The sequence below is a fragment of the Anser cygnoides genome, chromosome 15 (genome assembly GCF_040182565.1).
Source record: "Anser cygnoides isolate HZ-2024a breed goose chromosome 15, Taihu_goose_T2T_genome, whole genome shotgun sequence".
NCBI lineage: Eukaryota > Metazoa > Chordata > Aves > Anseriformes > Anatidae > Anser > Anser cygnoides.
Window position 1 is genome coordinate 9,842,744 of NC_089887.1, and position 25,370 is coordinate 9,868,113.

Consider the following 25,370-nt stretch of genomic DNA (forward strand, 5'->3'; position numbering starts at 1 on the left):
ACCAACAGGGATAGCTATTTACTGCAATTCTTTATAGTTTCAACTGGGTTTTACTGTTAATCTCTCCTATAGCAGTCCAGGGGAATGAGGAATAGGGCTGTAATCTGTGATAAACTCAAAAAACAAAGGATGTTATTATTCTAAAATTCAGTATGCTGAACCTTCAACAAAACTGAAGCCTCGCTGTAATACAGCAGTTAAAAGTTTGCAGTCAGATTTATGCCCAGTCATCCCCAATGAGCTGAACACATCTATTTCACGCAGCTGGCTTACATCAAACTACGTACTTCGGAACTTCTGAGGACAAGCTGTACGTAAAAATACACTGTGCAAGAAAGGAAGCACTCCTTCAATGAAAAGATACTTCTATTTAGGTGCAGTAAAAGATGATGAAAGTAGAACAGGAACTGCAGGCATGCAGTCTTTCTAATTTTAGCCATCTTGCTTAGGTGTTCAGGCTCCCTATATAGGGAAAGAAAGAAACTTCTCACTTCCACATCCTGAACCACCCTCCTGAGAACTCCACTAACTATAGAGGGAGCTCAAGGTCCTACACTGCATGGCTAAAGTTTGACTGTGCGAAAATATTCCTTCCTAAGGAGCAGGGTGTGTGTGGAGAACTCCTATACAAGAAAAATTACAATAATTGCCTTTGGATCATGAAAGACTAAGCAAAACTTGATGCAACTCCTCAGAAAAAAAAAAAAAAACCACCATTTTGTTCCTATTCTGTATGCATTTAAGGACAAATCCAGAGCTAGCATTTGAATAACTTGAGCTTTTGAACTTCTACATCTCAGAGGAACCACCAGCCAAGTGAGACCATCACATCCCTTACAACATTGCCCTGTCCCAAGCTCCCAAAGGTGCCCCCATCAGAGCAATACAGAGAAACCATGCTGGTGGGATCAAAGCACAATCATAGAATCATAAAGTCATAGAATTAATAGAATCATAAATTTCATAGATGCAGTCAGCTGCATCTTCCCTAGTATTCTCCAGCACGTACTTCCACACAGTTATTTCCTCCTCAGCATTTTAGAAACACACGCAAAATCCTTAAATATTTCAACAAAATGGTTCTTGACTAATCAATTTTCATTTGTTAGTGAAAACTTTATCACTGATAGGATAACTAACTTACCTCTTGGTCTTTGCCCACTCTTTTGCCCAGTTTCTAGCCAAACCTGGCACTATCTCTTCTGATGTGTCCTCTTTATTTAATGACCACAAATCCTTAGCTTCTAAAGGTCTCCGATAACCCTGAATCATCAACCTGTATTAGAAAGAATTAGCATAATATATTTGAGAACCCTAGAGATATACATGCCATAGGACAGTGAGTGACATCCAGCCCCAAAACAAAACCAGCTCTTCATGACAATTCATGCAAGAACTAGTACCTGTAACAACACAGGTCCAGATACTAAAATGGTATTTAGCTATGGATATCCTCCTGTCATTTACTGTGAGAATTAGAAACCAAAAGATCTAAGGATCCAAGATATGCCACTGAATTCAAATTTGAGGAGAATAAAAGAAAGGATAAAGTGATCTCATTTGAAAATCAGCCAGGTGACTAACATTCCCATGCCTACCAAGTTGCAAAATCTTTATTAGCCTTTAATTTTATAAAGCCATTCCTTTCATCTAGCTTTCTATTTAAACTCTGGCCAAGCACCGACCACAAATATACACTAATAATATACTTCCATGTTTCTATGTTTAAACACATAAGAACATGTGTTGCGATCAACTCATACGGCTAACAAAAAAGAATGGATTGGACAAAGAACTATCAATTCTGAATGCCCTAATTTCTAAGCACAGCAGATAATTTCTACCTTCTTATATTTCCCAAATTAAAAAATTTTGTTTAAGTTGTTTTGACAAACATCATAAAAACATTTATTAAGCAACATTCAAAATCAAAGACCCTTGATTAGGAAGTAAAAAAAGACCAATTGTTTTGTTTTGTTTTAATTATCAATTTAATCTGTTTACAAAACTACCAACCAAAACAAACAAAGTTAGTATTGCATGATTATTGCTTATTTAACTCAGAACGCAGGATCCTGAAATGCCGTCTAACTTTAACTGGTGCTTTATGTATCATGCTGGTCTTACCCAGTGATCCACCAGAATGTGATTCTGGACAGGAAAGAAGCACTGAACTCTGGACATGGTTTCTAAAGGAGAGAAAAAAGAAATCAATCCACGTAACAGAGTGGCTGACACAAGGACATAAACAAACCAAACAGAAAAAATGCCTTTGAATTATTGTTTTCCTTCCCAAATTACTAAACTTGTCATTTACGCTTTTGAGAACTTGTTTAGAAAACACAGGTCAAAGTCCAGCTTCACAGCTTCCAGCAGACTAGCCTACTGGGACATAGAGAAAGCAGTGCTCCGTACCCACAAGGCAACAAACAGTTGATGGAATTTTATAAGACAGCACAGGCCAGACAATTCACAATCAATACCTCACTGCATCAATGTAAGGAATGCTAACACGAGAGCATAAGTATGTTATTTGGGTAGAGTTAGAGTCACTAATGAAGTTCAGGGGTACTGTTCTGGTAGTTAAGCGCTATGATTCCATCAAAAAAGACACACAAATAAAAGTGAAAAAAAAATCAAACTCAGTCAAAGCATCCCAAAATAAACTTCAAAAGCCCTGTATCTCATTCATCAACAAGCATGGGAAATTTAAGCATCCAGACCTACAAATGCACACAGCTAGCTCATATTCTACATCCAGAGCAACATCTCCTCTTTTAAGCTTTTCTTTTGGTTAATATCCTCTCCTAATCTGGTTGGATTAAAATAATACAAAAGGAGGCTGGAAGAATTTCAAAAGGCACCAAAGGTGATTTACTTGCAAAATTCCAACGGATTTCTCTTCCCTCTTTCAGTGCTCTGAACATTTAAAGAATGCTAAAACCAGCCACTCCTTTGGTACACAAACCACTATGGTTTTTATCAACTGTAATTGGAGCTACACAGGTATTTCCATCTACAAAACTCAAACATCATTACAGTACTGCAATTAAAACATGTTTTTCCCAAGATTTACATTTTTCAACTCATGTTTGTATAACTTCTCCATTAAGCTTCTCCATTAAGCTATAGTTTGAAGTGTGTTGCAATCAACCTACACTAAACAGACTTGTGCATTTCCTCTCCTCCCCACGGGAGATTTTTTTTTTTTTTAAACTTTGTGTGGAAAGATGATAGTATGAGACAGCTAATTGTTGTTGAAAAGGGATAAAGGGCTAAGAATTCAACATTTCTATAGTACTTAAATACTCGCAACAGAATGATTGCAAGCAAATCCAACACCCTGACTTAACAAATAAATTTTAAAAATTAAAGTAACTCAAAGAAAGCTCAACAATTAAAAGAGGGAGGTACCGTCAGCCTTTAGCTACCTCAACATTCTTGCCAGATAAACTACTTCAGCAAATATAGGCACATTTCCCATTTCATAAAAATTTCAAAATATTCTGAACTTTACAGAAAATACTGTATTATATTTTTCCTTTGTAGTTTTTAGATACATTTTTGAATGGAAACTCAATTTTAAAGAGTCAACTAGATATTGTAACTACCAAAGACTGGACTTCTAAAAGCAAATGTTTAAAATATTAAAATGTTTATATTACGCTGGATTGCAACCATTTCATTTTATTAAAAATAGCATTATGTTAAAACACTGAAATACTGCTAATCCTACTGACATTCATGCCAGAGAAGAATGATGATGAGCTATAAGAAGTCTGGACCTCCATAACATAAACAAAGCAAAAACAAGATGCAAAACACATCGTTCGATTTCTACAGACATCACATCTACATTTCTGAAATTTCACCATAACCTTTTGGTTTAAGTAAACTTGTAATAAAATTTTACTGAAGACTAACAAACATTTCTCTTGTGAAAAAGCTTGGCAAAAGGAAATAAAACATTTTAAGAATGAGTAACATGATTTGTTTTGTTTTTCCTCCTATCATAATATTTATGAAACACAACACTCATCAAAAGGTTAAAATGAATGTCTGCCTTATTTCCTAGAGACACTCCTAGAAGCACTCAGAACACAAAAACAAATTATTGTTTTCAGAGCACCGTGTAATTATTGTAACCATGATCAAAGCAAAAAAAAAGGCTTTCATAAATCCATGGTATACTGTCGAATACTTTTCATCCTTGAATAAGATAAAAAGAAACCAAAGATGAAGAGAATCCAGAGATTCTGCAGTACACACTGTTCTCCAGACACACACATGCAGACTGTCTGTCAGTGGCAACGCAGCGCATCACAGACAGGCACACTGGATACTGAAGGAGGCGGAAACTGCAGTTCATTGCCTGGTACCAGTTGTGGTCCTTTTCCATAGTTAAAAAGGCAACATTCATCCCCCACACACGCACTTCAAACTTTCCTTCCTCAGTCAGTGCCAGCTAACATCCATCAAACCAGAACAAGCCTTTATGAAAGAAATACAGAACTGGAGCTTCTGAACTTGGCACACCCACCAAACCCCAGGCAGCGTCAGGCATCATTCCACTGGGATTCAGAAGATAAAGCTCAGGGCTGAGCAAGCAGAATAATAATCCAGCATCCTGTGGGTCATTTAGATCTGTTCCATATAACAACTACGAACACATGTGAAAAAGACAATGCCTAGAGAAAATGAAAGTTCTACATGCAGACCACCCTCTAATCTTAACTGCCATTTCTGCGGTTGACAGAGTTCTTGAAATCGAACTAGTTCAATCGTTGCTTGACAAAACAGAGGTTCCTACAAAACTGAATACAAAATACAAATACAAAACTGAATTCAAATTCTCAAGTTTTACAGGTGTAAATTGTTCCTCACCTTCAACTGAAAGGAATGCACACCCTTATTGAGTTTACTGCTTACTGAACAGTATCAGATGAACAGGAGGACAGCATCTCAAATCAAACTTTCCCACTGACTGCCAGAAGCACTACTGAATATAAGTAACATTAACTTTACCTTTAGGAACACTATTCAGAAATGACCAAGACTGGTTTTGCTCTCTTTCTTAACTACAGCCCACCCTGCTTTGCATGTTACAGGCTTCATCTTCTGCTCCACCAACTAAGGAGCATAAAGGACATTCTATTGCAAATTCAAGTCAAAAAAGTTTCAATGATTTAGCATTTAGGAGAATATGGCCCTTTAACTCATTGAACAAAACATATCAGTTATAATACTCAGTATAGACTGAACACTTACAGGATCATTTACTGTCTCAGAAAACAAAGGTGGTTGCTCTGGAAAACAACACAGTATGAGTTGTACAAGTAACAGGATGAAGTATGTGCAGAAGGTGACATAACGAAATGCATCCACTTCAGCACCCTACAAAGGAAGGTAATGTTGCAATTAAAAGGCTTGAGAAATTTCTTTAAAACAACATGTTACTATTTACAAAAAAAACAGATCCTTACTGTAAACTCTGTAAACTACATTAATATTACACACCACCACCACCCACCAACCACCCTGCAAATTAAAGTCAACGACTATTTTGGTGAAAGGAAGGTAAAGACAGCAGGGAGGAGATGAAGGATATCACATATGGAATCTCTCAACTTTGTTTTCACTCTATCAGTGACATAAATACACAAGCATAAACTTCTTCTATAGAGATGTGCTCCTTAAGACATGTTCTGTACCAACACAGCATGCCCCAATTAAGAATCAAAGTGTTCTGCACAAGAGCAAAGCATTTGTGCTCTGGATAGAAAGGATTTTCCAAAGCAGAATTATTAGTATGCACACAAAAAAGATAAGAATCAGAATTTTGATTACAATTTGTTGTGCTCAAACTCCAGAGGTTCTTCCATTTTTTCTATTGGGACTGATACATAAAGAATAGTTCACAGAAATTAAAGCACAAGGATGGACATCGTTAAAGACAAAAGTATTACATATTAGCACATAGTTAAAAACAAAACCCACCGGCTGAAAGCTCTCAAAATTCACAACATGTCTTTTCTTTAAAGAACGGAAAGTGATATGTCATTTCCAGGCACATTAAGCTGTTATTTGAGCTGTTACTATAAAGCAAACTAACATAAAAACGTTTCACTTCTATACTTTCATTTTGTCTCATCAGATACGAGACCACATCACCATCAAACCAAATGTTTCAGGAAGTCTGCTGTATAATCAACAGGAAGATGTAAACTCCCAAAACAGCTTCATATCAAACATTACAGACATTTATTTTATTCAAGCAGGCATATCCCCTTTCTCAAACAGCCAGAAGAACTTTCTTGGCAACTGTTGCTACAGTACGATCACTATGAATTTCACTAGCATTTCAAAACCTGAAAAACAAGGGCCATTAAGTCATGCTCATTTTGCTTTTGTAACCCAGGGAGTGAAGGTACACTGAATAGATCATTAACTAACTTGACCAGCATAATTAGCAAGCAAGTACTTTATTATAGCAGTATTGGGGATTATTTTCAGCTGAATGAGGCTAGCAATCACTTACCGTATTTAAGGCAAGTATTATTTTGGATCTAAAAATTACTGTGGCACATAGCAATGAGATGAGCCAGAAAATCGTCATTACACCTGAAGACTGGACTCCTTTCATTCTTTCATATTGTATTAAAAACGTGGCAAGCAACTGTGGACAAACAAGATAAAAATATATTCACAAGCTAGGTTTTACAACAACAGATTATACACATATACAAGGTACCATGTTAGTGTGACTATTAAACATTTCAAATCCCGTATCTCCCAGGTATTCCAACAGCCAGAGATTTGAAATGTAATGCAAAAATATGTTTAAATTAAAAAAATAAAATGAATCTCTGGAGCAGTAAAGACAGGTTGTGGACAACGGAAAAGGGATATGTACGACAGAAGCAAACTACCACATACACAAACACACTGTCAAAAGCTGCCAGTCTTTATTTTTTCACTTTTTAGTTTTACATTGTAAATCAACATGTAATTATAGCGACTCTATGTCCTTTCCAAGTATTTCCTGACTAGTCCCTTTCAAAACATATAGATTTCTTTCCACACAAGAAGTCTGACAAAAGTTTGATATCTACCCCATTAAACGATCACAAACTATTTAACAGGTCTTGCATCTGTCAGTTAGTTTCAGGGCTGCTGGGGTTTTTGCTTTGTTTTTTGTCGTTGTTATTGTTCTTCCCCCCCAAACATCATGTTTAATTACCCCTATTCCATGTCGGTGATAAATGTAGGACAACTATATAATCAATAATGGGACATTTTCCTTGAAAAGAAGATTGCAGAGATACTGTTGTGAAATACAATACTTATGCACCAGAGTAGAAAGCGGCTAGATGGGGACCCCTATGTGCCTTGTGGGGCACCAAACAAAGAAAACATGCACTAAAGAATGCTACACGTAAGAAAGTTTGTAATAACACCTTCACTGAACTTCATAAAAAACTGTTGAAATTTTTATCATCTAATTTTCATCAGTCCTCCCAGCTTGATTCTTTCTCCCTATGCTTGAATCAAGTTATTAAATGAAAAGTAGCTCAAGCCTACCAAAATAAAGCAAGATAACTAGCACTGGCTTGCGTGCTGACATGCGACAGACACACTGAGCAAAGCTGAGCTTTTTTTTTTCCTTTATCAAAAGAAAGCAGACGCTTCAGAGTCACCATTTCACAGTTCAGCTACAAATAGAGTCTCTAATGTGATAATGTGAGGACTGTAGCTTAAAGAATGAAAACACTGTGCGTAAGAGTACGGTGTATGCTATTGCTTAAGGCCTTGGAACCGAAGGCCATAACAGAACAACTTACCATTGTTATACCCAATACTGTAGGGCTAATGAGAAAAAATGGAGCTCGAAAAATATTTTGACTTCTTTCCCAGAAAGAGTAGAAAAGGTCTGCCCAGCAGACTATCCACAGTATTAAGCCCAAAGCCTGCAATACAAAAGTGTATTTTATATATCAGTTCACATAGATCACGCAGCACAATACTTACATGAACACTACATACTGTGGGTTAATATAAGAGTCATAATCAGATCACTTATTTTAGACAATCCTACTTAACAACGTGCATGGAAGTAAAGAAAAGAAGGAAGAAGGAAGAAAAGTAATTTGGTTTTATCTACCAAATCCCACAAACAAGAACAAAGTTTAACTTTTAGTACTATATAATTCAGTGTCTTATGAAGCAGAAAGCTGTGGAATCCCATGTGTGAATAACAGACTGTAGAGACAAGAAATTACCCTTGTTATAGCCCTTCTTAAAATTTTTCATTTATTCTACAGAAAAACAAACATTAAGAAAATACTAAGTACCAATTTCACAATAAAAGTAGAACAGAACACCTGCAGAATTTCTAGAAACATACGTTGTATACCTTAAAAAAGCTGATGGGATTATTATTAAGGTTTCAAGATTGAGTTGCCTCAAAATAGACTTCTCCAAGTGGTCTTACAAATGATTTGCATGTTTTTTTGATATGACAGTTTCAGAAAGCCTATTGATAACAGGGCAAAAGAAAAACACTAGACTTGGAAATCAAACAAATGCAGAACAAGTAAATTACAGCTATATATTGTGTGCACAGGCAGAGACTGATGTTCAACAAATATAGTTGTGCTGAAACATAGCTGAAAACGGAATCAGGATAAGCTTAGAATCACAGAATGGTTACGGCTAGAAGGGACCTCCAAAAGTCATCTGGTCCAACCCCCCAGCTCAGGTAGGGATACAGATAAGCTTAATAAGTTATGATTTTAAGAAGTTGTGTACCGTTTTGGCTTTGTTGAGGTTTGACATTTGGATGTACCCCCTGTCATGGCAGCGAAGATATAGGAAGTACACTGGGAAGCAGGCCCACAGGTAAATGCAAGGAATCCAGACCAGAACCGTGTTCTGAAAGCACTGGGTGAAGTCTGGATTTTCTGTGTGCCATGTCAGATTCCAATCCTGGGGAGAAAAAGTAGGTTGCGTTAAAGAAAGCACAGAACTTTGTTATATAAAAAGCAAACAAAACAAAACAAAAACAGCCGCTGCTATCTGCCTTATTCTATAACTTATTGTATATTGTGCATCTAATATTGTAATTGATGCATCTAATTTTATTGTACTTTTCACAGCTCAGAAATTTTAAACCTTCACAAGAAGCCATTAGAGTCAGTTTGTTGGCTACCCACAGCCACCACAACAGGTAACTCACTCAAATATAAAAATTGAGATCTTTAACAGCCTTCATCAGCACTTTCATATTAATGTTGCAGAAAAATAAGGTGCCAATGCTAGCCATCTGCCACTACCCATGTACGTATACACAGCCAGATACACTCCATTCCAAAATTTAATTGTGGAAGTGTTATCTGGCACACAGTAAGAGCGAATAGCATGAGATAACATCACTTCACTATTGGTAAAAGAGCCTGATGGCTCCAAAGCTGTCTTCAGCAAACCCAGTTGAGACTTACTGTTAATTCATACGAACAGCAGGAAGTAGAACAGGCTCACCCTTGCAGCTTATTTCCCACTCAACAAAAGGAAAATGTACATCAGTATAATTGCTTCCCTATTTCTTTCAACATAATTGTTGAAAATGAGAAAAAACACCGTATGATCAAACCAGAACTGATACTTACAGTAATGAAAATGTGATCATCATTTCCACTCCTGGTACAAGGGCTAATTATGAACATAGAATCATTCAGGTTGGAAAAGACCTCCAAGATCTGCTGGTCCAACCATCCCTCAGCATTACCCACTAAACCATGTCCCAATTCAACCTTTCCTTCGGCAGGCTGTTTAGTAACATTAACTTTCATACCATATTCATCATTGGTTGGCATTAGAGAAATCCCTTCCAGTAAATTTTACCCTAACATTACTGTCTTTGCTGTAAAATTTATTACAGGGGACATTTCCTCTGAAGTGCTGTGCAGTTCTGACTCACCACCAGAATGATGCAATACGAACATACTGCTCCTGCACACGGACTGCAGCATTCATCAGCCAAAGCAGAACTTACAGGTTTCGGTTTAAAAGCCACACAGTCGAGACCGGGCATGTGACTGCTCAAGGCTTGTCAACCACAGTGCCATTTTCAGCTGCAAAGCATTTTTTCGGACTGTTGTATAGCTTGCAACTGCACCCAACACCAGTACCACAACTGGGACATAGTGGCAGTAATCTTTCTCAGCTATAAAACCACTCAGAAACACCACACTTGTATCCTTACTTGCTCCCATCTTCCACTGGTTAAAAAAAGTATTGTACACAATTAGAGAGAAAAACAGACCTCAAAAGAAAGGGAAGATATAACTTGCAAAAACTGCTGACCAGATATTATTTTAATCACAGAGCAGGAGGTGGTTTCCCCTTAAATTTGACCATTTTGTATAAAAATGATAATTTCTACCTTTTTTTCTCCAAAAACTTAATTTGAAAAAAATATATATATGTAAACAAATATGCTTTCCTTCCCCACTCTCCTCCCATTTTCTGTCCAAATCTAGGACTTGACTTGTTGAGATACAACAGAATATGCACAGCTGTTATTTCTTCCCTGTAATTCCACAGCATTCTAAAATTTCTTTTCACTTCATTTTTTTTCAGTTAAAAAATAAAAGAACCATCTCAAAACCTAACGCAGCTGAATCAAAGAAATTAATAGTGGTAGAACATAAAAATGCCTGAATATGTTTTAGCCTGTCCACATGGGGATCACATAAGTCATTCGTGACAAGGCAGCAGCTCTACAAGGCTGTGGGTGAGCCACATTCTTTTAAGTTCCCCAGCTGCATAACATCATCAGAAATTTCAGCTGAGTCATCCTTACTTTTAGCCACCACACAAGTGTTTTTCAGCCTTCTAAATCCCAGCTGCTCTGCTCCAGCGCAACAGCCAAGAAAAAGTCTCATGACTCTGCAAGAACAGTTTACAATTGACAAATTAAGATGGTTAATATGATTACACAAGTGAACAGACAAGATTTAAGCAGCTTTACCCAAAAAAAAAAGAAATAAACAAGAGATTTGACGCTTTATTTATTTTAGACGCTGCTTAAGGAAGTTAACTACCTTTTTTTCTGGTGTTGTTTTAAACTGCTTGCAATAAAATATATCAGGCAACTACCTGAAAGGACAGGACAGCTATTGGAGGTGTCACTGCCACGTGGCAAAGTGGAAGGAAGCAGTGCTGTATGCATGACTGCTGGGCACACTGGCTGGAGGATATTCTAAAAAACACGTGCAATCTTCAGTTCATTGGACCTTTATATTTGCAATTGATGTGTTTCTGTGTGAAAGGCAAGAGGGTGCAACGCAACGGTGCTTCAGGGTTAAGAGCAGAAAGTCAGGACAAGTGGGCAGGCTGGGGTAAGATTACTGCTAGAATTTAACAGCTACAGCAACATCAGCGTATCTTCTTTCACGCTCTTCCAGGATTTGATCCAGAGGCTGTCCAGAAGCCAAGCAAGCTGCTATTTGTTAAACACACTGTACTTTGTGCAAGGGAAATGGCTGCACACAGGTGAGGTGCAGAATCCCTTCAACTTCACATCCATTTCAGGTGACAAAAGGTGAGGATACCACGCACTAAGAGACACACATGGCAGTATTTTTCCCTGCTGATTTCCTAGGTGCAATTAATTCTCTTTGGCTTCCATCTACACAAGGCAGCAGCACAAACAGGAATGGAGCTACATGCTGCTGAGGACCTAACGTCCATACCAAGTGTTTTTCACACAGGTATACCCAAGGGGAGCTGCAGGCCCCTCTGCAGACTGACTGCAGTGCCCACCGACCCCTGGAGCATATTCCCCAGTTAATGCCTGTCTTAGGGGTGCTCAGGCCACTCCAGCGTGAACCGAAGTGCAGGGCTGGGGATTGTCAGGAGACTGCCTCTGAAGCAGGATCCCCGACTGAACCTCAGTTCAGATATTAAGCAGGCAAAGTCAAGAAGGACTCACATTTGAGGATCCACGTGGCAAGGTTTTGGCAGCAGGGGGCTGCAGGGGTGGCCCCTGTGAGCAGAGCCCAGCAGCTGCTCCGTGTCAGATCAGAGCCAGCTCCAGCCAGCTCCAAAGGGAGCCACCACTGGCCAGAGCCGAGCCATGCATGGTAAAGGTTGGGCCTCTATGGGAGCATATTTAAGGGAAAAAAACTGCTGTGCTACAGCAGCTGGGAGAGAGGGGCGAGAGAGTGAGAAAACGTGAGAGAACCAGACCTGCAGCCCCTTAGGTCAGTGCAGGAGGAGGGCAGGAGGTGCTCCTGGCACGCAGCAGCAATTCCCCTGCGGCCTGTGGAGAGGCCCCTGGTGAAGCAGGCTGTCCCCCTGCAGCCCATGGGTCCCAGATGTAGCACATCTCCACGCTGCAGCCCGTGGAGGAGCCCCCGGTGGAGCAGGTGGATGTGGCCTAGAGGAGGCTACGGCCCATGGAGAGCCCCCAGGCAGAGCTGCAGCCCATGGAGAGGAGCCCACATAGGGGCAGGGGGCCTGGGGAGAGCTGCTGCCCGTGGGGGACCCATGCTGGAGCAGTTTGCTCCTGGGGGATGGACCCCGTGGTACAGAGCCATGTGGGAGCAGTTCCTGAAGAGCTGCTGCCTGTGGGAAGCCCACACAGGATCAGTTCGAGAAGGACCCCACGTGGAACAGGGGCAGAGAGTGACCGCGAAGGAGCAGCAGTGAGGAGATGAAGTGTTAGGGACTGACCGCAGCCCCCATTCCCCCTACTTGGGGGGAAGAGGTAGAAGGTGGATGGAGGGAAGGTGGTTTCAGTTTGCTTTTAGCTCTCTCTGCTCTAGTGTGTTAGCAATAGGCAATAAATTATATTCATCTCCTTTATGCTAAGTCTGTTTTGCCCATGACAGTGATTAGTGAGTGATCTCCCTGACCTCATCTCAACCCAAGAGCTTTTTTTTTTTTCCCCACTGTATTTTTTCCTCTTGTTCCCTTCAGGAGAAGAAGTGAGAGAGCAGCATGGTGGAGCTTAGCTACCTCCCCATGTTAAATCACACCATCTCAAAAGGAAGGCATACCCTGAAGTCTGCACGGAGGATACCACAGCTTTATGATTTTCAATCCCAGCTGGAAGACGCGTCAATCTCATCATGAAACCAACATGTATTCATACTCAAATTACAATGTTCAGTTACAGAAGTCTAGACTAGTCCTGCCACTTTCAGGCAGATGCCTCTCCTTTGGTTTACATAAACCCAGTTTCAGAATTGTTCTGTCTCAGCAGAAGACAAAAGTCTGTAAAGATCAGTGCAGAAGCATACACTAAAGCAGACCTTTGTATTTAATAGACCTTAATTAGCAAAACTAATTATTTTCTTCCCTGACTAAAGTATTAGAATGATTTTTGCATGTTCTGTTAAAGCAATAAGTTGTCCTATTGTCACATCTCAAAACTTAATAACAATATTCACTCTGATGGATCTCCTAACACTTCTATTTTGAAGAGCACATCAAATGACAGAGATCCAAGTACTCATTAAAAGCCTACACAAGCTAGCAGCCTCCTGCAATGCAGAAGGAGGAAGAGACAAAGTGGGTTAGTTCTACAATTAGCATAATTTGGAAGCAGCATTTAGATTGAACCATGACTGCAGGTACCCACAGGAAAAGATTTGCAGAGCGATCCCTGTTCCTTTCTTGATGGATGTTTGGATGATCTGCTACTGGCTCACTTTTAAACTAGTCCAGAAAACGCATGTATCCCAGGTTTTAGGTTTTTCCCCTGCTTTTTAAGTCCCTTGGCAACTTTAAAGTTTCCTAGAATAGCAAATGGGTATTTTTAAAATTGTCTGACCCATTTCTCTGTTTCTCAGTTTTCATTCTAAAAAATGAAATTTTCATTTCTATCTCCAGCACAGTAGTTGAAAAAATACCAGTACACAACAGTTTTTTGTGCCAAATAGCTTGTTTTCTCCTACGGCACAAAAAGGCTTCATATCATATTTAAAGTGAAACCCTCTATCTTTAAGATAAGCACAAAAAATGCTTGGTGTTCCCTGGAATCACATGGATCTATTCAGAGGTAAACTACTTATTCAACAGCGCCTGAACCCTAGGAAAAAATAAGGCCAAGTTATATTAATTCCTGTCTAAAATTTCAGGAACAGGCAAGATAAAAACATTGGCAGTGGTCCTGTAAGACAAAATGGCAACACAAAGCATTGGTTATTCTGCTGCTGCCGAGGGAAGGAAGACCACAGGCAAGCTGCATACCTCCAGTGTGTCTACTCTAAGGAGTAACAGTATTTGACGCTTGCCAGGACCTTGTGCCTGACTGCCTCTCTCCTGGCAGCCAGGAGAGGCTGCTAAGTGAACAGCCACTGGCCGCCTGTTCTCACATCAATAATCCTACTTGACCCACAGCACATTTTAAAATTCTCACTGGCAGAAACGGAGAGACCAAAACCGCTCAGTTTCATGCCTGCTGTGCACAAGTGTGCTAGAGATACAGGCTGCCAGCCACACTGTTAAACCCACCTGTACAAACCAGCTGTGACTGAAAAATGACTTAAACATTACTATGCACCTACGTAAAAAAATGAAATTACAAAACTACCCTGGAATCTTAATATCAAGGTCAACACTCCTTCAAACAGAGCTGATACTGATATCAGTGTGTACTCCCTCCTTAAATATCACCCACAGAAGAACCACCTTCTTTGAGAAACCATAGCTTGGTATTAAAAACTTATTTTCTTAGCAGCAATACATTGTTTTGTTTAATTCAATGCTTACGTTTAGTAGAATGCACTTAATTAGCTCTCTCTGGCACCAACACTATTATTTCTACTGACAACTTTCATTATAACAGTATCACCACTTTCTTATCAAAATAGGAAGTCTCACAATCTAATAGATATCACACAAGAAAATTCCCCAGTGTAACACTCATACAATCCATGAGCTAACTCAACCTTTTTCCTTCAGCCTGCCGCAAGGACATCAGCCTTAACCCTACATTATTTAGAACAGAAAGTTTCCCATCTGCCTCTCCCCAGATTGAAGATTTTCCTGATCTGGCCAAGCATACAACCTCGGAAGAGCTAGCATCAGTGTACAACGTGGGGTGGAGAAAGGGACTCTCCATTTAAGGCTGCTTTAAATAAACTCTGAATTTGCTTTGAAGGTATCTGATCCCACCATTCTCCATCAAAGCCAATAAAAATGGTTACACTGTTGTCTACATTAAAAATGAAGAAAAACAGAGAACTCCAAAGTGATCCAAATTTTGTAATGGGTTGGAAAAAGTTTTCAAGTCATGATCTTAAAAGAACTCTTCGAAGTTATTCAGCTTAGCAAGCAACCTTTATTAAATTTACCCCTGGAAGTTTTGAAGAAAGACTGAAATCATGTTCTCAAAGTACTGCAAATACGTCATCTTTATTCCCTCATTCACATTCCACTGTCAGATGATGAAGCATGGACTGAAGCTCAGCATTTCTCTAAGACAGCATATTGAGACTAGAGCCTACAACAAGCACAAACACACATGACCTTCACCAGTGTAACATTTGCTGTATTGTGTTAACTATTCAGACTGAACCACAAGAGGTGAGAAGCTGATAAAAAAACAGGCAACAGATACACAAAAGAAGAAAATTTACTACAGAACTCCCACAAAAAGCAGCAGAAATACCCACATCTGCCAACGAATTTACAGCCACAGCTCTCCTGTATCCTCAGTTATATTCACAGGAACTAGAAGCAGACAATCACTATAGCCCTAAGAGCAGCTAACAAAACACTAAGTTAGATATATGACACTACAAGCAACCATCACAAACTTACTTCTATTTACATGTTTATAAATCCTTTAAAAATACTACATGCATTACAACAAAAGTATTTGAAAAAAAAGTACTGCTTGCATTAGAGGATCCAATGGCTCTAGTATCAATTCCAGATGAAGTCATGTAACATACAAGGACAAATTTATTTTTCCACCTTCATTGGTATTTATTTCCTCTAGTGTGTTTTTTTCTTAATAAGCATAAAATTAACTAAAATGCATCGATCTCTGCTGAGAAGTAAAATTCTACTTTGCTGCAATGAACACAGAGTAAGTTTATGTTGTATTTAATGAAAGCTTTCAATATGCTGCCTATTCCTATGAAGACATGCACTAACTGTAAGAAATAAATGGTTTACTGCTTTATTGCATCATCTAAGGGCGTAGTCTGCAAGTAGGGAGTAGCAGAAAAAAATAAATTATTTGTACAGATTTTATGATAATGTCTGTTCAGCAGCTACTTCCTATGTTCAGTGAAAGCCCCAAGTTATTTTTTGTTTAAAAAAATAGATTCTACTAAAAAGTAAAATCCATACAACCAAATACTTGATCTCATTCCCACACCTCCAGAGACTCTAAACACCACTTCTTCAAGGAGAAACAGAACAATTATGCCCCCACACAGAACTACACCATTTACCTTAAGCAGTGGAACAAATGAACATGCAGCGTGGCTAATCACTGATTTGAGAAGAGAACTCAGGACTTGCCTTCATGGTCACACCTGAGGATAGGTGCTAACGCCCTCACAATACAGACCAGTGACAGCCTGGTTAGATCAACATTTTTCTGCCTTTTCGTTCTGCTGCCACAAGGATGAAGTGAGAAACATCAAAGGTAACTACCAAACTGGGATGTAGGAATTAAGATTTGGATCTCGAACTCTCATGGGGATCACATCTTCACCCACAGGAATATACTTTTACTACTACCACAGGAGAATTAAACCTACTGTGCAACTGAGGATCTTCTCTTACTTGATACCAGGTTGTTGGTTTTTGTTTTTTTTTTTCCTTGACCAAACAGTAAGAACCAAACACTTCTTGTAAAATCATGAATGAAACAAAACCAAAAAGCTATAAAGCTAACAGTTTTTGGTTAATGTCAAACAGTAGTTATGGAAGCAAGGAACAAATAATACAGTTTAATAATAAGAAGAAAATAATACAGGTCTCCCATTTAAGATTTTGCCATGTAGGAAGTTGTGTCTAAATAAAAGGCTTTAAATCATTTACAAACAAACCTTCCAGCTCAACCTCCCAAAATATTACACTCAGATCCAGACTCCAGATGCGGAAAGAGACCCTTCTTCCTCCTTCATTTCACAGTAATTCTGAAATCTAAGCATTATTCTTACAGTCTCTTAATGTTGTTACAGGACAAGACTGCCAGTGCAAGAGAACATTAAATAAATAAATAAATAAATCATGTAATAACATAAACAAGGATCCTTTAAAAATCTAAATCATTTATATAAAGAAGATGGAAGGAGGGGAGAGATATCATTCAGTAAACTACAGGGAAATATCTTTAGTTTCTCGTAGCATTGTCTATTAGAAATGGTTTTAGCAAGACAAAGTTCTCAACAGTAACAAGTTACATAAGGCAGATTTGGTTTATTAACACAGCCTAGAAAAAGCCTCTACCTTCCAGCCCTAGTCCTAAAGTTAAGTCAGGTGTCTGCACCTCCTTGTCCAAATCCAAAATATCGGCATTTCCTATGTTACCAAAGAGCTGAAATCCTTTGTAAGAGACAGCACTGCACAGCTGAAGCTGTGTGCAGAATGGCAAGAAGCAGCATGTTTTGATTGTGTTTCCCTTTAGAGTAAAAGAAGAAGCTAGCGCCAAAACTTTGCCAGAAAAGGAGCACCTGCAGCTGTGGAGTTTAACAGGGCTGATCTTTGTAATCCAAAGAAGCCCAAAAAACTCTGAAATATGGCATTATTTCCATGTGCCGGGTAAACATATGACAGATATCAGCAACACTTGCACATTTAAAGCGTTTGTGTCGCTGTAATATTTCTGTACCCTGCCCTGCCTGCAAGTACCATGACAACATTTGGCCCCATGACAACAAATATTGTTTACCATCGACAGTTTCAGAATTAAGAGGACAACGTTTATCCTTCAGTAAAGTTTTGAACTGAAATCATTATTTAAAATGACGCAGGAAAAATATTCCATTTCTCATCTCCTTTTTGCACTAAAAACAGTATTTTTGTTTAATAACTCAACAGCCTGTATATCAAACTCAAATCACCGTGAAAGTTTGAACACACCTGTACACAAACCTTACAAAGGGACTAAGATAACAGCTGAAGTTGGAATAACCTGTATCTGAACCTACCACAGATGCAAACAGTGAGAAAAAAGTAATGCAAGGAATTCTGACTCTATTAAAAGTAAGCGAAAGGTCAGTACCCTGCAGTAGGCTTTTTAGAGATGTGACCCAGAATGACTTCAGTGCAACCCTGGTTAACCTCCACGTAGGCTGAGTATAGCACAGCGTTTCAACGTAAACTGCATTGTAGCCGCGGGAACAGCACAGCTTATTGGGGTGCTCAATTCTTCTGAGCAACCTTGAAACATTTATCTTGCACGGACAGCTGTAAAATGACAGATCAGCTGCTAAGAAAATCCCCATCGACTACATACTATCAGGCTTCATTTTCCTGTATTTTCCCTGAACTGATCTATCCTGAACCAACAGAGAGCATTTTAATGTCTATGAAAAGGTGCACAGACAACTCTTTTACAGGTTTAAATGAGAAAGAGATGACAAATAGCACCGGCTTTCCTCCTCAACCAAGCAGTGACAGTAAAGCAATTAGCTGCTAATTATAATAAATGAACCATCTTGTGTAAAGGTTTTCCTGTTTAACTCTCCGCTCCTCCTCTGTTCTAATTCCTGTCCACGTGTGACCTTCCTAGGTCAGTAAACACGAGCAGTTTTATGATCTGCATACTCACTGAAATTCTTAATACCAGGGTTGTCACAAACGCACCCATAAACTCAGTACCTTTATAACTAAAGAAAGAACCTAAACTCACAAATTTACCACCACTCTCACAGAACCTGAGGCTACCTACCTTGCTCTGCCACAAACACACTGACAAAGTACTATCAAACTACAGGGAAAAGCAGGCAATAATTACTAAAAGATGCAATCTTTCTTCAAACATCACTAAGAAAACCCATATTGAAATTGCCAGTGTGAAGATAAAGGTATAAAAAACAAGTCTTATTACTACCTAAACTAGGCAAAGCCTTGAAACACCATTTTGCAGGAACTGCCTCTAGTTAAATTAAACACCACTTTGTCTTCCACTTTTCTGTAAATTAAGACTACAGAACATTACTTCCCCCCTCCCCCCCCCTTTTTTTTTTTCCTAATTTATGCAGTCACTGATCTCCTTTGTGAAGGACTTTTAGACTTGTGTATGTTATATGTATCTGTTATACTGGTTTATTTTAAATATTTTTTGTATTAAACTTCTTTATTCTTCTGTGTCTTTTGTTTGCCACTAGGACATTACTGACCTCCCACTCATGTCTATGCCTTTGGAAGGAGGAAATAAACACACAAATTAAAAGCAAATGGAACTCACTAGGTACAAACCTCACACTGCATTTAAGCCTCCTAAGCTGTCTGCCTGCTTGCCCAAGCTGCATTTACATGATAGCTTGAATCCAGAGATCTCACATTTGATAGTGTCACGCCAGTAACTGCGTTATGACCTATCAGTGCTTATAAAAGTATATTATTGATACATTAACAAAAATCTTAACTGCCACAAGTTATTTTGTAAGTCATTTTATGCTTAAGTAAATGCACTAAAGACATTTCACAGCGCAAAAAGCTCCAGGGTTCCAAGATACGTACTAATTCACTGCTTATCTAATACATGACAGCACGAGCCACAGAACTTGAGAACATGAAATTACTCCTTCCATAAAGAAGTGTCGTTTTCCTTCAGAACTCTCTTTCAGGAAGATTATCAGCAAGTAAAAGCAAGAACCTCAAAGTTTCAGGTTTTACTTGACTTACACAAACCTAATGAATAACTGAGACTCCGTGTAAAACCTGGCAGAGCAGCTGGGGACAGACTGTAAGGAACTGCTTAGTTTGAATTGGCTTTTTTGTACCTCCTACTTTGTTTTCATATAAGCCCTGCTGCACATTAGCCATGAGAACTCATCAGCGTCATAAAAAGTTACCAACTTCTTCCTTTAGGAACTGCAAACATAAACAGACTTTAGACATGATACCACATAGCTTACAAACTGTGAAAAAATGAAGCTATCTCAAAACTGTATTCAGAGGAAAACCAGCAGACTATTTCGGAATGTAACTGCACTGAGACCATAGATCATGCAAGTGTGCATAAATATATACACACATAGCTAGGTCAGCAAGCAAAAATATACATTAAGTTCAAGGCCTCCCTTAACTATCCTCCTGGTTACCTGAAATGATAGCACTCCTCAACCCCCCCCCCCTAGGTTTTTTTGGCACATTAGTACTGAAGCAAGGCAGACTGCACTCATATATAGTTTTGATATTCTAGATGAAGCTATCGCAGCACATCAGGACACAAGTTTTCCAGTTTAAACAGGCCCTTAAAGTCACTGAACTGAAATGCGAGTACTGCAAAACGTTACCCCTAACCCACAGGTTTTGTTTTTGTTTTTAAAGCTTTTGGTATCCTCAACATCTTACACAGCAGTAATTTTGTATTACAGATTAAATTCTTGCAGCGAGATATTCAACAACGCTAGCAGAGACAGCAAGGGTGAAACAGAATGCTTCCAAAAAGGGAGCCTGGTTCAAAGAATTGCAAGGAACACTGAAGTTCTGTATACAAGTCTGGTTGCAGTGAAAATTAATGTGCTGGGTACCAAAGATGGGTTAAACAGTAAGGGGAAAGCAAGGACTGAAGAAGATTGCAAACTGGGCCGCTGACCTTTCAGAGTGAGTATTAAATAAAAACAGTCTGTTTAATTCTCAGACAAGAATTTCCAACAGTAACATTCCTTAGGTATGCAACCAAGAAAAATCCTGGGCAGCAAGGCTTAAGATTAGCATACGGTTTTTAAAGGTGCATTAGGTCCTTTCAACCTATGAAGTGTCCCCCAAAATTCGGAACTTAGCTATTCCAAACTCAACACCACAATTAAGAGAAGCTGCATCTTCTTCACTGAAACAAACTGGGTTTGGCAGCACTAGGAAATCCCACTACTCCAAGTAGCAGGGCCTCAGCACAGCTGATGTGATGATGTGACCATAGCTCACCACAAGAATGCAAATAGCCGTGTCATCAGCTATTATAAATGTGGCCCAGCCCTGAAAAGCAGAAGCATGCAGCACCCCTCAAGACAGTAAAGACAGTAGCACAGGCATAGGTGGTACCTGGAAGTCCCATAAAACACAGCATACGCACAGGCATTTTCTGGAAATCCACTACAACTTCAACATTAACAAAATACAGCAACAATGGAAATACCATAAAGTGTAGTCAGAGTACCCATAAACACCACTACTAGCATTTCCACCCTTCCCACCACTTGGAACAATGCAACAACAAAGCAGATGCATCGAGATGTTAACGGGCAAAGTTCAGCAAAGGAGAATACTTTTCCAGACACATCTTGCACTAACTGGAATCCACAGTCACTCTTTTGCAGGATTAGAAGAATCCAGAAATCAAACAACCACACCCACAGGATCTTTTGCTCAAGAAATGTAAGGCAGACTCCACGTGCTTTGGAGAAGGATGACAAATCACAAAGCCATCTATATTCTTGGAAACCAAAGCAACTAGTGGAAAAGCTATGCAGTAATTACAACATACCAAAACCATCAAAAACGTCTATATTACATACAAGTATTTTAATTGTTTATATAACAAAACAATCAGTAAATCAGAAGTCCTAGGCAAACTAGCTATTTCAAACACAGTAAGTCTAGCTGTTGCTCCTACCTGATGCTTCAATTCCACGATTCAATGCAGCTCTTTTTCACAAAACTACTACTCTCAAGTAAGTTTATCCATAAAGAGAATTCTGAAACATGTACTGTCTTAGACACTTCACATAAGAAGGTATTGTTCCATAAGAGAGAGAGAAAGAAAAATCTGATAGCAGCTCACAATTTAGCCAGTTTTGAGAACCCTGGAAATTAGCTGAGATGAGATACTAACATAAGCAACATAGAAGTTGGTTAACAGGGTCACTTTTGATGGGCTGGAAAAGCTAAACACCTTGAGGTGTGAATGATCTTCCTAATATTTGCTGAGTAATATTTTAACGGTTCTTGAGATAAATACTGCAATGCTATCTTCTGAGATACCTGACCTTTTTCTGAACCAGTAAGGCATCCCATTAGCCCAATACCACTCGGCAAATACCACATGAGAAGTTTTTTTTGAACAGTAAGAAAAACCACGTGTGTTTCTCTTACCCCACGCCACCTCCTGCAGCTCCCCCACACAGTTCTGTGTGTGTGTTTTGCTTTTTGCATTCTGAGGGGTGTCGTTTAAAAAAATGAAATAAATCCATGTTCTTCCCCTCCTCTGCACAACCAGTTTGTCCACACACCTTGTTTCCTCCAGAGCAGGGTTTCCAGCACCCCTCTGCCCTCCCAGGGGCCGCACTGCTGCCAGCACCGGGTGCCTCGGCAAAAGCAAGAGTAAGACCTGCACTGCAACATCCGCACACCGCTCACCGCCGTTTCTTAAGGAAAACTGAAAATATCGCTCTGCAAGCGGGCTATAACTGCACCTCCAAGGAAAGCCTATGTTTGGCCTCCTTCGCAAACCAACATGCCGCTCCGGCCGGCTGCGAGCGTCCAGGCGAGCGGTTACTGCCAATGCACGCCCAGCCGGGGGTGGCCAGAGCCAGGGGCTGCTGTCCTGCGAGCCCCGGGTACCCCCGGAGTCCCCCCGAGCCCGCAGCCGGCCCCACAACGGCGGCCCCCGGCCCTGCCGCACCCCCAGCCCGCGGCTCCCGGCGGCTCCGCCCGACACCGGGCAGCCCAGCCGAGCCGAGCCGAGCCGGTCCCATCCCATCCCCGCGGCTCACCCAGAAGGGTTCGGAGGCATCGGCGCTGCACAAGCTCTCGATCCCCATGGAGCCCGCAGCGCTGCGCTTTCCCCCTCCGCACCTCGCCGTGCCCGGCCGGCGGCACCCCAGCAGCACGGCCCGGCACGGCTCGGCTCAGCCCGGCTCAGCACGGCTCGGCCCGGCCCGGCACGGCACCACCACGATTGGGCTCCACGGTCACGGGGATGCCGAGCCCCGGCGGCGCCGCCCGGCCGCGTTGCGCAGCCCCGCCTCGGCCGGGGGCGGGTGGCGAGAAGGGAGGGGACGGGAAGGGAAGGGAGGGGAAGGCAGAGAAAGCTTTTCAGTAAATAAATTTCCCCTAAAATCCAACCCAAATTTCGCCTGGTGCAACTTGAGGCCATTTCCCCTCGTCTTATCGCTTGGTGCTTGGGAGAAAAGCCTGCCCTCACCTACAACCTCCTTTAAGGTCACTGTAAAGTGTAATATGGTCTCCCTTGAGCCTTCTTTTCTCCAGGTTAAACATCCCCAGCTCCCTCAGCCAGTCTTCACAGGAGTTGGCTCCCTTACATCTGATTTAAAACACATTAGTTAAACCTGTATTTGCAGCATCAATGCTCAGCTGACAAGCTAGTGTACCAGAACAGACCTGCTGGAGCGTGGATGACCCATGTGTAGGAACGGCATCAGACACTGATGTATGAAAAAAGGGGCACCAATATTTGAAGCTTCCTCACGCAAGTTACATAAAGAATCTCAATTTAAAATGGTCTTTTGTGTCCACAGCAACTGTGGTAGTGGAGAAAGTTATTCACGCAGAGACAGGTCTCACTAGGCTAGTGTATGAGTAAAAATCAGGCATCACACATACGCACACAGACACACACACACACACAAAAAAAACTATCACAGGTTGATTCTGTACTCACCTGCACACTTTCATGGAACAAAGCCGTGCTCACTCATCACCAGCCCTGGCCAGACTGCCTGTCCAGCTGCAGCATTTCTGGTCTGTCTCCTTGGCTCTCTCGCTCCCAGGATGCCAGGCCAAGAAGCAGAAGCAGCAGCGTTCAGCCCACACGAAGGTCACATATCCCCTGATGAACTGAAGGGAATTACCACAGAAAGATCAAAACCTAGAAATTGGGTGTCAGAAGCTATACTCAATGCGCCAGCCTAACCTATACCTTAGTTCATACCATGTTCAAATCTTTACAGTATTGCAAGAAAACAGCTAAATGTTCATTCTCCTGACTTATTTTAATTAAGAATTTCTGTCCTGTTCTGTACATTCTCTAAATTCATCTCAAAATCCTATTAAATACATTGGTGGGTTGTTGTTTTGATGCCTTGATGCTCACTACAACTCCTGTTCAAAAAGTTAAGTCATAGTTCCCCCCTGTGTGTTATTCTCCTGCCCCTGGGCTGTAAGGAATACAGTTTTTCTCCGGTGTGATCGCAGCACATATAAACATTAATAGCTCTGACAGTCAATACAGGGTAGGAGCTCCAGTGGTTAAGCTGGAAGAACCTTTTTAATAGCACTATTAATAGCACACTAAGCCAGAAAAAAAATCTAAATAGATAACACAGTCTCTAAGAGCTTACACTTTTACACACATTCTGTGTGTGATAACAGAATGTAAGCTTATAGTTGAAGTGGTACAGCGTAAAATTATCCTTCCTTGGAGGGGCCACACAGCAGCCCTGTTGTGGAGGCACCGCTGCAGGTGGCTGCTGTGAGAAAGGTGAGGGTTAACTTCACCATTAACTCAGAAATCTTTTTTCTCTAAATTGTATTTTGTGCTTCCTTTCAGATATTCCTTGGAAACTCTGAATATAAATGTTTGCTTTCAGAGGAAACATAGGCAGAAGAAAAAAAAAAACAAGCCGGCACTCCTTAAAGGCCGTAGGGGCTTGCCACTTGAGACGACTCACATTTTCCCCCAAGCCCAGCAGGCTCTGCTCCATCTAGACCTTGACAAGCCCAGGGAGCTCGCCCACACTGACAGCATTTCCTTGGGGAATATTTCATACGCTTGCAAAATAAACAGCCACCTCCTCACAGCAACACGAGGCACGCACGCATGCCTCCACACAAACCAGGCACATGAGAGACCTTGTGCGTACAAAACCCCCAGCATCCAGCTGCGTTTTGGCAAAAGCCTTCAGTTAAAAGCTCGGCCTTGATGAGCTCTTTAATAAAAGGTTCATCTTTGAGACACCCAGTGTAAAAATTTTCAGGGAGAAACTTTCTCCATTTTTTTTTCTCCCTGTTAATAAAGGGAGAAAACATTGACAACCTTCGAAATGAAAAAGGATTTTTTTCAATAAAAGGATTTAAAAAAAAAAAAATCCCCACACAGGACACCTGCCGGTACGCCCCCTCCCTCAGCGAGGGATGCCGCCCAAGCCCCCCTCAGCCGCCACGTTCCCGCCCTCCTCCGCCAGCGCCTCAGGCAGCACCGCCTCGCCGCC

The 25,370-nt window shown here is 40.6% G+C and overlaps 1 protein-coding gene across 6 annotated transcripts in view; it reads right to left on the reverse strand.

The window, feature by feature from the left end:
* LOC106033447 (ATP binding cassette subfamily C member 1 (ABCC1 blood group)) overlaps nucleotides 1-23,980 on the reverse strand; it is a 57,606-nt gene extending 33,626 nt beyond the window's left edge. For 4 of the 6 annotated variants that reach the window (XM_013176935.3, XM_066977811.1, XM_013176934.3 and 1 more), the window contains exons 1-7: nucleotides 9,666-9,887; nucleotides 8,809-8,985; nucleotides 7,842-7,967; nucleotides 6,539-6,676; nucleotides 5,269-5,394; nucleotides 2,128-2,189; nucleotides 1,145-1,276 (exon numbers count right to left, since the gene is read on the reverse strand). In XM_013176935.3, the coding sequence (XP_013032389.1) occupies nucleotides 1,145-1,276; nucleotides 2,128-2,189; nucleotides 5,269-5,394; nucleotides 6,539-6,676; nucleotides 7,842-7,967; nucleotides 8,809-8,985; nucleotides 9,666-9,872 (968 nt within the window). In that variant the 5' untranslated portion in view covers nucleotides 9,873-9,887. Of the gene's footprint in view, nucleotides 1-1,144; nucleotides 1,277-2,127; nucleotides 2,190-5,268; nucleotides 5,395-6,538; nucleotides 6,677-7,841; nucleotides 7,968-8,808; nucleotides 8,986-9,665; nucleotides 9,888-22,913; nucleotides 23,152-23,821 lie in introns of those variants that run through there. The other 2 variants (XM_066977813.1, XM_066977812.1) reach the window with 2 other exon arrangements.
* Nucleotides 23,981-25,370: the final 1,390 nt, after the last annotated feature.